This window comes from Mercenaria mercenaria, chromosome 4, assembly GCF_021730395.1.
Source record: "Mercenaria mercenaria strain notata chromosome 4, MADL_Memer_1, whole genome shotgun sequence".
Lineage (NCBI taxonomy): Eukaryota > Metazoa > Mollusca > Bivalvia > Venerida > Veneridae > Mercenaria > Mercenaria mercenaria.
The window spans coordinates 39,746,832-39,760,335 of record NC_069364.1 but is presented as its reverse complement, the minus strand read 5'-3'; the positions used below and the strand labels follow the sequence as shown (position 1 = coordinate 39,760,335).

General features: G+C 33.6%; 1 protein-coding gene across 1 annotated transcript in view; it reads right to left on the bottom strand.

Moving 5' to 3' along the window:
* Positions 1-900: 900 nt before the first annotated feature.
* LOC128556312 (uncharacterized) overlaps positions 901-13,504 on the bottom strand; it is a 30,685-nt gene continuing 18,081 nt past the window's right edge. The window contains exons 9-11 of the mRNA XM_053540974.1: positions 10,760-10,959; positions 4,373-4,474; positions 901-3,268 (exon numbers count right to left, since the gene is read on the bottom strand). Coding sequence (XP_053396949.1) covers positions 3,142-3,268; positions 4,373-4,474; positions 10,760-10,959 — 429 coding nt within the window. The 3' untranslated portion in view covers positions 901-3,141. The remainder of the gene's footprint in view (positions 3,269-4,372; positions 4,475-10,759; positions 10,960-13,504) is intronic.

Sequence of the window (13,504 nt, the reverse complement as noted above, 5' to 3'; positions counted from 1 at the left end):
ATCTTGTTTATATTTGGCATGAATGTTTACCTCAATGAGACAGTGACGGAGTGTCGCACGCAAACTTCAGGTTCCTATCTCAAAGGTCAAGGTCACAATTACGTGTTAAAGGTCATATTTGAGGTTGTTCGGGCCATAACTTTAGTAAGTATGCAGTGACACTGAAATTCCATGTCGACATAGTTTGCAGCACAATTAATGTCAGAGTTTTATGGTATGATGAGACGCTACATGTCGAAATTGTTCGTAGCAAATTGTCGGACTAGTACGTGTGATAAGAAGTTACATGTCGAAATTTAAATGTTCGCAACACAGCGTCCGAGTGGTAGGTATGATGAGAATTTACATGTCGAAATTATTCGCAACACAATGTCCGAGATGTATGTATGATGAAAAGCTACATATCGAAACTAGTTGTTTGTATGATGAGGAATAATACCTTCTAACAAGCAGAATGACAGAGGGACAAACAAAATTTGGTAAAACCAAACTTGAACTGACAGATTATTTTTTGTGGGGAGAGGGAGAGAGTTTAACACCGTTTTTTAACAGTATTTCAGTTATGTAACGACGGGCAGTACAAACCTGTTCTCCGCAAGTAATGCCAACTTCCCCACATGAATCAAAGGTGGAGGACGAATGATTTCAGACATAATGTCTTTTATCAAATCGTCACGGAGAACATACGCCTTGCCCAGGGCTCGAACTCACGACCCCGAGATCCGTGCTCTCCCTTATTGAGCTAAGCGGAGGATGCAATTTTTCACTGAGAGAAAGGGCATTCTGCTGACTGGACTACAAAAGCTTGTTATGGGAGGTGACCAAGTGGATATAAAGAAAACAGAAAAAGTGGTATGAAATATTTTTATAACAATGTGAATAGATTATCATTATATTTTACAATATAATAATTAACAGGTATAAAGTCTCAAACAGCTTAACAGTAATAAATAAAATAAATAAATATTTAAAAAAGGATTTATAAGACATTAATACACACATATACATGTAAAGGTAAATACACATTAATAAATTACGTCAAATATTCTTTAAAAGTGGTTAATCTGATTTTGAACAAGTATTGGATCCGTTCAGATGGATGGCTGTCCTAATATAAAATAATTCTTCCAAGCGATGCCTCGGGACCAACAGCAGTGAAGGGTAAGTGATTGGAAATCTGCGACTATAATCACTTGACTTTGGAGGACCCCTATATATTTCAAGATTAACCAACTGTAAAGAAATATATTACCATTAAACTCAGCTTTCTTCAATAACCTGCATCCCTGGATATTTTCAGGTTGTTTATACTTTAACAAATCTTCGACTGAGTCAAGCTCGAAAATTAAAAATTTATAATAATTAATAATTTGTTCTTTTCCTGAAAGCAAAAGTAAAGGCAATGTCTTGGGAAAAGAAGACTTCATACAAAATGTAGTAAACTGAATAGACTAAATCGTTTGATCTCTTAGCTTACTGAACAAGCATGTACACAAAATATATTAATTAACGTTAAGATAATATTTCTGATCACAATGTTAGACGATTTAAACGCTCAAATACGAAGAACAAAGTTTTGAACAAATCTGTTACACACCAAAATTATAAAGGTAAATATTATTTATTTAACATGGGTAGGCAACAAAAGTCTTCACCTGGAATTGATGAAACAATTACTCTCCCACCGAACCCACGGCAGGTTTCGTATTCAGCTCCCAATCGTCCAATATACCGTTTGAAACTGTACCAGTTTATTAGTTACCTAGCACTAAACACTTGTCGGCCGAGAAACAACCCCAGCTTGCTAGCACTATAGTCCGACATGCTAGCCACTGTGTCTCTGACGCCATTATAAACAAACATATTCAATCTGCTGAAGTGCACAACATAATATCAGACAATAAAAACGACAATCATTAAGTCAAACTCTTGAAAAAAGTTACATTCTCATGTTTAAATGTTAGATTATATTTTTTAATGAATAGTATCTGTACAAAACATATTCCTAACAACAACTGACATTTTGAAAGGTGCTATACAAAGTACTTGATATGAAGTACAAGTTAGTTTAACAAAACAACAGATAATGACTTAGAAATATGGTGTTATAATTATGAACAAACTTCTTTGAGCACAACAACAATCTCAACTTTTAACAACAATGATATATGCGTGTCCATCTGTGAAATATACATAGTTTTAATTTCATAGAAATATTTCCTTATTGTTTTCAAATTTGTATCAATTTAAAAATAGAAAAATACCACAAAAAGAAACTTTCAAGTTTGTATCTGTTACTTAAAATCATTTTTGAACAGTGATAGTTTTTCAAATAATCAAACCCTGTTCTTTCGTTTTAACTGGTACAAGCAATGTCTCTCAATAAATAACAAAATTGAAAATGTCTGACTAGACAATTAATGATTTTTAGGGTTATCAGAGAGCATAGATCCATCTTCCGACTCCGCAAACTTGAAGAGTGAAACAAGAGGGACATGGAAAACACTTGGATTAGGTCGTTTGTATTTAAGGTTCAAACTGGGCCCCGTTGTTCGAAAACTTAACCGGTTGTTAAACTAACTACATTTCAAAAGTTTGATACAAAATATTTGTCTTGGCGGGAAACACTAATATGATGTTTTGATTTAACTGTAAAGACCTTTCAGTGGTCAACTTCCTTAACTCCAGAATTTGTTTGACTAACTTTTCTAAAATGTCGAAAGATAACCCTAAAAGTTAATCGACTGTAAGCTTAATCACCTGTTAAAAACTTTCTAACGACTGAGCCCAGAATGCTTCTTTTTTGTTTGTTTTCACACTATTTGGCTACATTAATTTAACACATCAGCATCATTTTTGCTAAAATACAGTATTGTATAGCTATAAACTGATATTCCCTATGAATATGGGTGTATGAAAAATATATTATATTAACACAAGTGAATGATTTTTTATATGGTTACGCTGACACATTATAAGTTCAAATTCTTGAATTCTTAATATGTCTCATTCCTGTGACATCTACATGAGCAAAGGATATCACATATGATATATATCATTTTATCACATTTGATGAATATCATTGCCATCACACATAAAACTGAATGTAGCAGTTTGATTTTCATTTCTGTTACAATCCATTTATACGTTGAAATCCCATATTCGGATTTTGTTATCATGAGCAGCACTTGCGATACGTAGTTCATCAAAATAGATGGCATTTACTTCACGTCCCCTATGGCCCACAAACGTCTGAATACTTTTGTCCCTGGAAAGAAGAAATAGTGAGGAAGGTAATATAAGATGGTCATCAAATGTTATAAATGTTTCTATCATTCAAGCTTATTGGCAACTAGAGAGCCATGATGCTTTAAATGTCTAGAAGTATTTTCACTGAACATAACGTGAAGATGTGTAATGATGACTTTAGATGTTACGATCATTTCTTAATTCATATTTATGGAAATCTAGATCAGATTGTGAAAGTGAACTTTATAAATTATGGTCTTAGTTTTACAATAATTAGTCTCAGTGGGTACGATCGTTATTTCATTTCTCAAGTACACATTTCAAACAAAAATAATTCTATAAATAAATCTTTTTCCTGTCTCTCAAGTCATAGACGTGATTTACAATGTTTCATTCTCCTAGAGATAATCATTATTTTAATTTGAAACTAAATTTAAAATCCAATAGATAGAAATACACAATAATAGTTCATATACCTTGTTACTGGTACATTGCAAAATGTGAAGGTCTGCAATGTCTATCATAGAAATTAATAAAATCGTTTTCTACATTTTGTTAATAAAGTAAAGATTATACATATCCAAAGAATCTTCTGTTAGATTTCATTTAGTATTACAAATGCAGTCTTTAAGTGCCGCGTTGCGATTGTTAGAAGTCTTCCCGGTCTTGGATTCAAGCGCTAATATAATTTCATTTGCTTTGTAACCATGGAGTCCATTCAATGTTTCAACAGAATTCCACATTTCGTTACCTCACATGAACACAATCTATCAAACCGAGTGTGCTACAAATTTTACTTGGTCGTGTTCTGTGCTTCTAAGGGATCTTCTAATAGATTGAATTTTAGTACATGTATTCAATATTGTATTCAAATTCATATTCAGGAGAATAATGGAAATTGTAAAGCAACACGCCATAAAGAACTATAGCCTTTTATAGCGATATTGACAAAGCTTTGACCATCCTCAACAGTCCTAACATACCTGACTTTTTTAACAAACCTTTGGCAGCAGTTTGTATTCTTAGAAAACATACAAGAAGTATCTGAATCTTGTATAAGTAATATATATAGCATACAATCTTGACATAAATGATTGTTTAAATGTTTACAAATCTTCCTTACTTTTGAATATCCCAGTATTTGACTGCCCCATCTTTACCAGCACTAACAATTATACCTTCACCCTTTTCTTTGTCAAGTATGCCGAGTTTCAAACATTCTATCCTGTAAATATAAATATTTAAACAAATTGAAATCAACATCTCATACAATATAATGACTTTATAAGCACTTTAAAACTGTCAAATCTTTACCTGGAAATGGAGGCGAAATTGTTAAAAGTCTGAGTTATCAGAGAAAACACATACCTCCATGCTGAAAGAAAAAACATTTATTTTCAAGATTCAACAACACGATCAAAAGTTTTTTCAAGCGTTGGAATTTTTCGATGACATCTTTCAATATTTTATAAAATGTGTAGATATTGAAGCAGTCGACTGACCAAATCTAAGTTTTCCAAGAGCATGTACTTTGAATTTGAAATCAAAAGAAAATACATCATGTATGGACATATCTTTCACGGAAAGTATGTATTTTATTTCGACATTAATTTCACTGACTTTAAATGCGTATCTTTTCTAAAAATACTGTTTTCCCAAAATGCATTATTCATATACGGTAAATATTTCATTCTTGCAATTTGTATTCAAATATTTCAATGTACATTTATGAGTATTTATTAATTCGATCGATGGAAAACAGGGATTTCTTTGTACTTCGTGAAGCGTAACCGCTTGTGAGATCGTTACTGTAATGCATGTCATACAAAATCCACAAAAATTAAGCGGTCATTATATGTTGAAGTCTATAATAACATTTCAACAGCAATTTTCTTCATAATTACCCAAATGTTGTGAAGTTAGCATGTTAATAAAAATCGTTTCGGACTTGTTCATCTTAACCGATTCTAAAAATCTTTAACTAAGAAAAGATCAAACATCGTTCACTTATTAAGATGCATGGAAGTCGACAAATGTGGACCAGACTGCGATTGACGGTTTCACCTTTAGCTAAATCATGCTAATGTTCTAATAACGTCAAAGTCAGCTACATAAGCGTTTTTAAAGCAAAATTTAAACCAATCTTTTATAATTGCATATCCTAGAAGGTTTATATATTTGTTAACGGTGTCAAGACATAACTGCCAGCATATCCGAATACGAGCTTCAAGAGCGGTAGTCACAGCTCATATTAAGCAAAAAATCACCTCTATATTAGTCTTATTTATCAATTACTGTAAATGTAGTCTTACAGAAATATATACATGTTACATTTTAAATTCACTGTAGTGCAAATACAAAGCATGGAAAGTATCAATACATATTTCATAATTGCCATAAATGGCTTACAATGAAATAAATATACTTATATTTCAAAAGTGTGCAAGTTTAGTTTAGACGTGAAACTTTAAGTCTGTGTGATACATAGACAGCTTTTGAAAAGAAAAACAATCAGTTAAGAGCTTGTTAGTAACTCAAATGTGAAACTAGAATTGTGTCCATATGAAACCGATGCCCCTAAATACTGCACCATCCTATAAGGTCATACTGAGATAAGGTTGCGCATCTGAGCAACTTTGAATTCATTCCTTCAAAAAGTGTATGACGAGTTGAACACACCAAATTTCTTTACTATGGCCCGTTTTTGTTAAATTTAGAAAGGGCCATAATTTTAGAAATAAAATAGCCACAGAAAAAAGTTAATTACTTATGGTCGTGTTCACATCATGTGTCCTTCATCTGTGAAACTTTCAATCATATCCTTTCAATAGTGTTTAAGGAGTTGGACACACAAGATTTTTCTCTATATTCTTTAGAGCAAAACTATCAAAGGGCCATAACTGCATTAAAAATATTCACAGCTAAAGTTCATTCCTTTATGGTCATCTGCACATCAATCTTGATCATCTGTGAAATTGGACACAAAAGATTTGGGACGTACGTACGGACAGCAGCAACGCTATATGCTCCCACATAAATATGAGGCATAACTAGGGGTTTAATGTGTCGTTAACAAAGAACTGGAATTTATAAGTTTACTAATTTTGCATTGATATAGAAAAATATATCTAACAATAATCTGTAATATACACTTAATTGTTATTTCAAAGAATTTTGAAAAGTAATCTGTGGGGATTTAAAAAAACTGTTGAGATTCTATTCTGATTCAGATGGGATTTCAAAATTTCAACATATACAATTATTTTTTAAAAAAATCATGATAAATTGCAATGGTGATTTGTTTTAAGTCTCACAGAATATAATTATGAAAACATTTTGAAACTTTAAATGTGATTCAACCCTTACTGTAATGATAATAAATAATATCAGATGAACACTTTCTCACTGTATATGAAACTTTTTAAGTTCAATCCAGTAGATCGAGTTATGTGTTATTCCCTTCAGTGGATTAAACATTAATTATCATCTTTAATTACAAATTGTTAAAAAATATGAAAAAATACGTACGAGTGATAAAAAGGGAGTTAATTAGTTAAACATTTATTATAATGTTATCATCCGGGTTCTTCTTTTCTTCGTATCCAAACATTATCATCTATCATTGTGTAAACATTAAATACCCTTCAGTGGAGTCAAAGATACTGCCTAAAGTACTAATAACTGATCAAGAATAAGTACGAAAAGTATATTTCTTCACCATCATCCAGGGCAGAAATCTGGCTATTGAGCTTTTAAATTTCTCAAGCCTGTTGACAAATTATATAATCATATCAAATTATATTAAATACTCACTGTACCTTTTACATTCCATCAGGGACATTCCAGGTTACATACAATTCCCTTCAGTGGATGAAAAGCTCTTGTCTTATATCGTAAAATGGTAATAAAAGTATGAAAAATTATATTCAAGTAACATTAAATTCCCTTCAGTGGTTTAAATGTCATCCTCTTTTACAGTTCAATAAGAAAAGGAGACACTTTTACATATCAACGGCTGTCAGACTGCTTGGAGATGCTTTGTCAACCTGCTGTTTGAGTCTCGAATTTTATGTAAGGAGCCAGTAAAATACCTTCTTTGGTTTCAGAGCTATTTCAAGAAAACAATTTTATCCCATTTTCCAAGTTCAAAAGGGGGAATAATCTCGTCAAATAAAATGAAACATTTAACTTATATCTGTATAAATGCTTCATTATTCAAGATTTATGTATTTTCAATCCAGTACATGCATGTGTTTAAAGAAAATTGAAGGAAATTACGTTGTGTAAACTTACATCATTATCTGAAAGGGTTGTGTTACGTTTCAATATAACATGAATAAGTTTCAGAAAAATTGAAAGAAAATGTAAATTTTTGGGGAATTTTTCCACCTGGAAAGGAAAAAACTCAAAACAAGAGTTATAGGACCTTGTATGTCAACTTGATGTATGATCCTTGTTTCAAAATGTTACCTGTACGTGTTCCAGAGAAGGGACGGGACAGGAGAGTGATTCTTACTTAGCTCCCTGAAACAATGTTTGGTGGGGCTATGATAAAGCTGGACAAAAAGTGGCCTAATTTAGATTGCGGGAGACTGATTCGTGGATAATTAGTATGAGGTTGAAGCTAATGTCAAGAAAGACATTCACAGGAAAAGTTGATTGATTAAGTGTTTTTCTCCTATAATCACTTTATATGTATTATATATTCAAATGTATATTGGCCATAAGCAAAGTTAATATGAACAATCTAAGTACGTACAAGAAAGATGTCATTAAAATGTCTGTCAAATGTATGATAAAACTTGCATCATGTATGCTTGATATAAATACGACAGGTATTCGTTATATAATTTTGTCAAAATTAAATGTTCATGAAAGAATACCAAACATCAGTGACCCATTCTTAACTTGATTTTGTTGGAGTTAAAGTCACACCAACACAATTCCTCTCCAGGCCTTGCTTCAGACATGATCTGCCAGAAGCCGGGAAGAATCACCAACGTTCCATAAGACAGCTGGATGACATGAATAATTCCACACCCGAAACAAGTTTGCGAACCCAGTTCGGCGAGTGACAAGTAAGAATTTAAGTTAGAGAATTAACCGCTTGGCTAGAGAAAAAAACATCAAAACTGACAAGTGACAACTTTCCTTTAGTAAAACTTTAAGAACTTCCTAGATTTGTCGGCTGATTCATGTAAATTATTCCTTAGAGAATGCAATTCAAATATCTTTCATCAGATTACTTTTAGGAACTCTCAAAATGACAAGATGATTCCTAATGTTACTAAGAAAACCAAGTGCAGACATTATAAAAAAATGTAATGCATCATCAAAATATATACTTCTCAACAAGGTCATGCTTAGCTTGCTTTTAAAAATTCTAAAAGGATTGTTTAAGTAATAATAAGTATCAAAATTAGGTTTATCGTAGAATAACCCGAGTTTGGAGTTCTTATGCGTATGAATATATCACGAAGGAGTGATATATTTCTACTCATAAGAACGACAAACGACAAAATAATAGCACTCTTGTCTATTTGACTCAGTCTGTTCATAACAGATAATGATATGAACAATATACCTCATACACCAGCACACGCTTAATAAGTGGAATTCTGTTATATAGGCACATTGATTGTATTCAATACATTCAATGTGCCTATATAAAAGAATTCCACTTATTAAGCACTATTCCATCAACATAATATAACAAACATCGAATCAAAACACTGGGACCACCAATTGATACTTCCTCATTATGTTCATCAGTATCTGCCATCTTTTCTTAGAATTTAGTATGATAAACAAATATTACGTGTAACCAAAAGGTATATTGACTGATGGAAAAGTTTAACGATATGTCTAGTGTTAAAACAAAGAACTTCAATTTTAAGGTAAGCCATATGGTCAAGCTGATAGCTTTTGTTTATTCTGTTGTTTTCAACAGTATTTATTCATCTAATTGAAGGCAGCTAACCTAACAAGTGTACCTGGATTCAGTAACAGTACACAACCTGTTATACCTTTGCTCAATGAATCAAAGATAAGGGAAAAAGGATCGAATTGCAATGGTGTGTGTATGTGTGTGTGTTCGGGTTTAACGTCTTTTTCAACAGTTTTTCCGTCATATAAACGACGGTGTCTACTTGTAGCAGTGAGCACAATGCCCAACTTTATAGTGCTGCCTCACTGGAATACCACGCCGTAGACACGTGGCATGATACCCCACCCAGTCACATTATACTGACGCCGGGCTGACCAGTCCTAGCACTATCCTCTCAATGCTGAGCGCCAAGCGAGGAAGCTACTAGTACCATTTTAACGTCTTTGGTATGACGCAGCCGGGGATCGAACCCACGACCTCCCGCACCCGAAGCGGACGCTCTACCACTAGACTACCGAGGCGGTCGAATTGCAATGGAGAACATACCTACTGACATGAGATCCATAGATCTTTGCTCTCCTTGCTGAGCTATACAGGCTGGTGTTGAAGTTTATATTTATTTACTTTAGGATGATCGTTAAAAAAACGCTCTACATCTTATAGTTATCAATCTCGACAGAACTTTCCTAAAGATAAAAATGTGAAGCCAGTAGTGTAGCAAGCAAGGGTTCAACTGATACCAATTTACTACATTTATCCACTACCACTTTCCGCACATAGCTAAAACATACCAATGTTTTTTGAATTTTCGATTAACTTTCAACCTGTTTGTTCAATTTGTTCATATGAAACATTATTTACATTTATTTAACCAAATTAGGTTTAGTGTCTTGCAACAAGATCGCGAGTGTTGCCTGGAATGCCAACAGTGATATCTTAATACAGGATGTTTCTTCTAAATACTGAAGTACAAATGTTTGCAAAACAGATTTAAACACAAATATCTCTTTTTTTAAAACTTACATGCACTACATTCAACATTCTCTCTTAGAAATAAGTTTTTGCTGGGTTTAACATCACACCAAAACAAAGTGAAGATTATTAGTAAGTGTATAAAAGATATATGTGATATGTGTTATAACCTCACTGAATACAAGAGTATCAGTTAAATGATTACAGAACATAAGCTTTACTAAATGGTCAAACTGTACAAAATATATTTTCTATGAGAAGACTAAAAGAGAAACTATACTTCATTCATGTACACAGTACATATGTATACCTTTTTGGAACGTACTTTTCACTAAAACATGGCAAAAAGTATTATAACAAAGAAAGAAGTTTGTATTTGTACGGCATTGTGTTGAACAGGTATATTATAATTCATAACACTGTAATGAATATATAGGAAGGTTTATCAAAGCGATGCAACAAAAGATATGATTCAATTGGAAAAAAAACTATTCGTAGGAAATCAGAATCTCAAATAAAATTGATATTTAGAATACCGTCGGTTGTCACTCAAATGATGTTTTAAATTTGAAAAATTTATGCGCCAATGATCAATCCACAGAGACTCAATTATGTTTGAAAAACGACAACTGAAACCTTATTTTCAAATACCTTTTCTGATGTTCGTTAACAATGTCAAGATATTTCTTGATCAGCCTTGTTGGACCTTCAACTTTGTAGACACAGATTGTTTCACCATATGAACATGCTAAATGACCTTGACTGTAGCTTACAGACATGATGGACGTCGTTTGACTGACACTGATCCATCGCAAGCATCTGCCGGTCTCGATGTTCCAGATCTTTACACTCTGAAGAAACACAAGATATTTCTTACACAATTTGTAATTTCATTTCTATTTAAAGGTTAATACTGAAAGAAATTAGTACCATACTATGCATATTATATAGAATGCCGGCTGTGACATGGGAACTGACATTTGCCAGCTGCAATCTGCTTAATGCTATTTGCCAGTCGCCATTTGTTAATGTTTACTTGCCAGTTCATTGCCTTAGAATTATAAGATCTTATATTCTATATAATTTCCAGAGACATACAACCTTGTAATTCTAAGCAGTCGAATTGCTAATATGTATTTGCTGATTGTGACTTGAAACATCCCATTTGCTACTGATGTATTTGTCAAATACTAATTGCAAGATACCATTTACCGATATCTTATTTGCTAAATATTATTAGCCAATTGCTTATTTGCTTAATGGTATTTGTGAATTGCTATTTGCCAGTTGCTGATTGCTCATTTGCTATATGCTATTTGCATATTGCCAATGACTATTTGCTAACTGCTAATTGCTTATTGCTATTTGCGAATAAGTATTTCTCTCACAATTTTCTTTCTAATGTGGTCATTATGTTTGGACAGATATTCCAATGCTCAGGAACGTTGATCAGCAAAACTGTCTCCCCTGTGATCAATGTGGTACATAAATAGTATAAACAAGAGGGCCATGAAGGCCCTGTATCGCTCACATGACCTAGGAATCATCAAGATTAACATTCTGACCAAGTTTCATAAAGATATGGTCATAAATGTGGCCTCTAAAGTGTTAACTAGCTTTTCCTTTGATTTAACCCGGTGACCTAGTTTTTGACCCCACATGACCCAGATTCGAACTTGACCTAAAGATCATCAAGATAAACATTCTGACTAAGTTTCATGAAGATACATGTAAGTCATAAATGTGGCCTCTAGAGTGTTAACAAGTTTTAGCTTTTGCTTTGATATGACCTAGTGACTTAGTTTTTGACCCAACCTGACCCAGATTTGAACTTGACCTATAGATCAACAAGATTAACATCCTGACCAAGTTTTATTAAGATATGGTCATAAATGTGTCCTCTAGACTGTTGACTAGCCTTTCCTTTAATTTAACCTGGTGACCTAGTTTTTGACCCCAGATGACCCAATATCAAACTGGACCTTGAGATCATCAAGATTAACATTCTGACCATGTTTCATGAAGATACAGTAGATCTCTACATGTGGTCTCTACAGTGTTAACAAGCTTTTCCTTAAATTTGACCTGGTGACCTAATTTTCAATCCCAGATGACCCAATATCAAACCAATCCAAGATTTTATTGAGGATAACATTCTGACCAAGTTTCATTAAGATTGGACCAAAATAATTGTGATCTCTAGAGTGTTAACAAGCTTTTTCATTGATTTGACCTGGTGACCTAGTTTTTAAACCCAGATGACCCAATATAAAACTCGTCCAAGATTTTATTGAGGGTAACATTCTGACCAAGTTTAATTAAGATTAGGCCAAAATTGTGACCTCTAGAGTGTTAACAAGCTTTTCCTTTGATTTGACCTGGTGACCTAGTTTTTGATCCCAGATGACCCAATATCGAACTCGTCCAAGATTTCATTAGGAGTAACATTCTGACCAAGATTCATTAAGATTGGGCCAAAATTGTGACCTCTAGAGTGTTAACAAGCTTTTCCTTTGATTTGACCTGGTGACCTTGTTTTGGACCCATGATGACCCAATATCAAACTCGTCCAAGATTTCATTGAGGGTAACATTCTGACCAATATTCATTAAGATTGGGCTAAAATTGTGACCTCTAGAGTGTTAACAAGCTTTTCCTTAAATTTGACCTGGTGACCTAGTTTTTGAACCCAGATAACCAAATATCAAAAATGTCCAAGATTTTATTGAGGGTAACTTTCTGACCAAGTTTCATTAAGATTGGGCCAAAATTGTGACCTCCAGAGTATTAACAAGCTTTTCCTTTGATTTGACCTGGTGACCTAGTTTTTGACCCCAGCTGACCCAATATCGAACTCGTCCAAGATTTTATTGAGGGTAACATTCTGACCAAGTTTCATTAAGATTGGGCAAAAATTGTGACCTCTAACGAGTTAACAGTCAAATTGTTGACGACGACGGACGATGACGTACAACGGACGACGACGGACACAGGGCCATCACAAAAGCTCACCTTTGAGCACTTTGTGCTCAGGTGAGCTAAACAAGAGCTGTCAGTGGACAGCGCGCTCGACTATTCTCAGTGCTTGATAGTATAATATAAGCAATGAGTAAAACTTTAACATTACAATAAGCATATTCTAAGTCGAAAAGGGGCCATTATTCAGTCAAAATGCTTGATAGAGCTGCCTCCTCATTTTTACAGACTGGGGTTATGATGGTAAACAAGTATGCAAAATATGAAAGCAATATCTCAATGGACTTTGAAAATATTTTGGGTGGTACGCAAACTTTAACATTTATTCTAAGTCGAAAAGGGACCATAATTCAGTCAAAATGCTTGACAGAGTTGCCTCCTCCTTTTTACAGACTAGGGGCATGATGGTAAACAAGTATG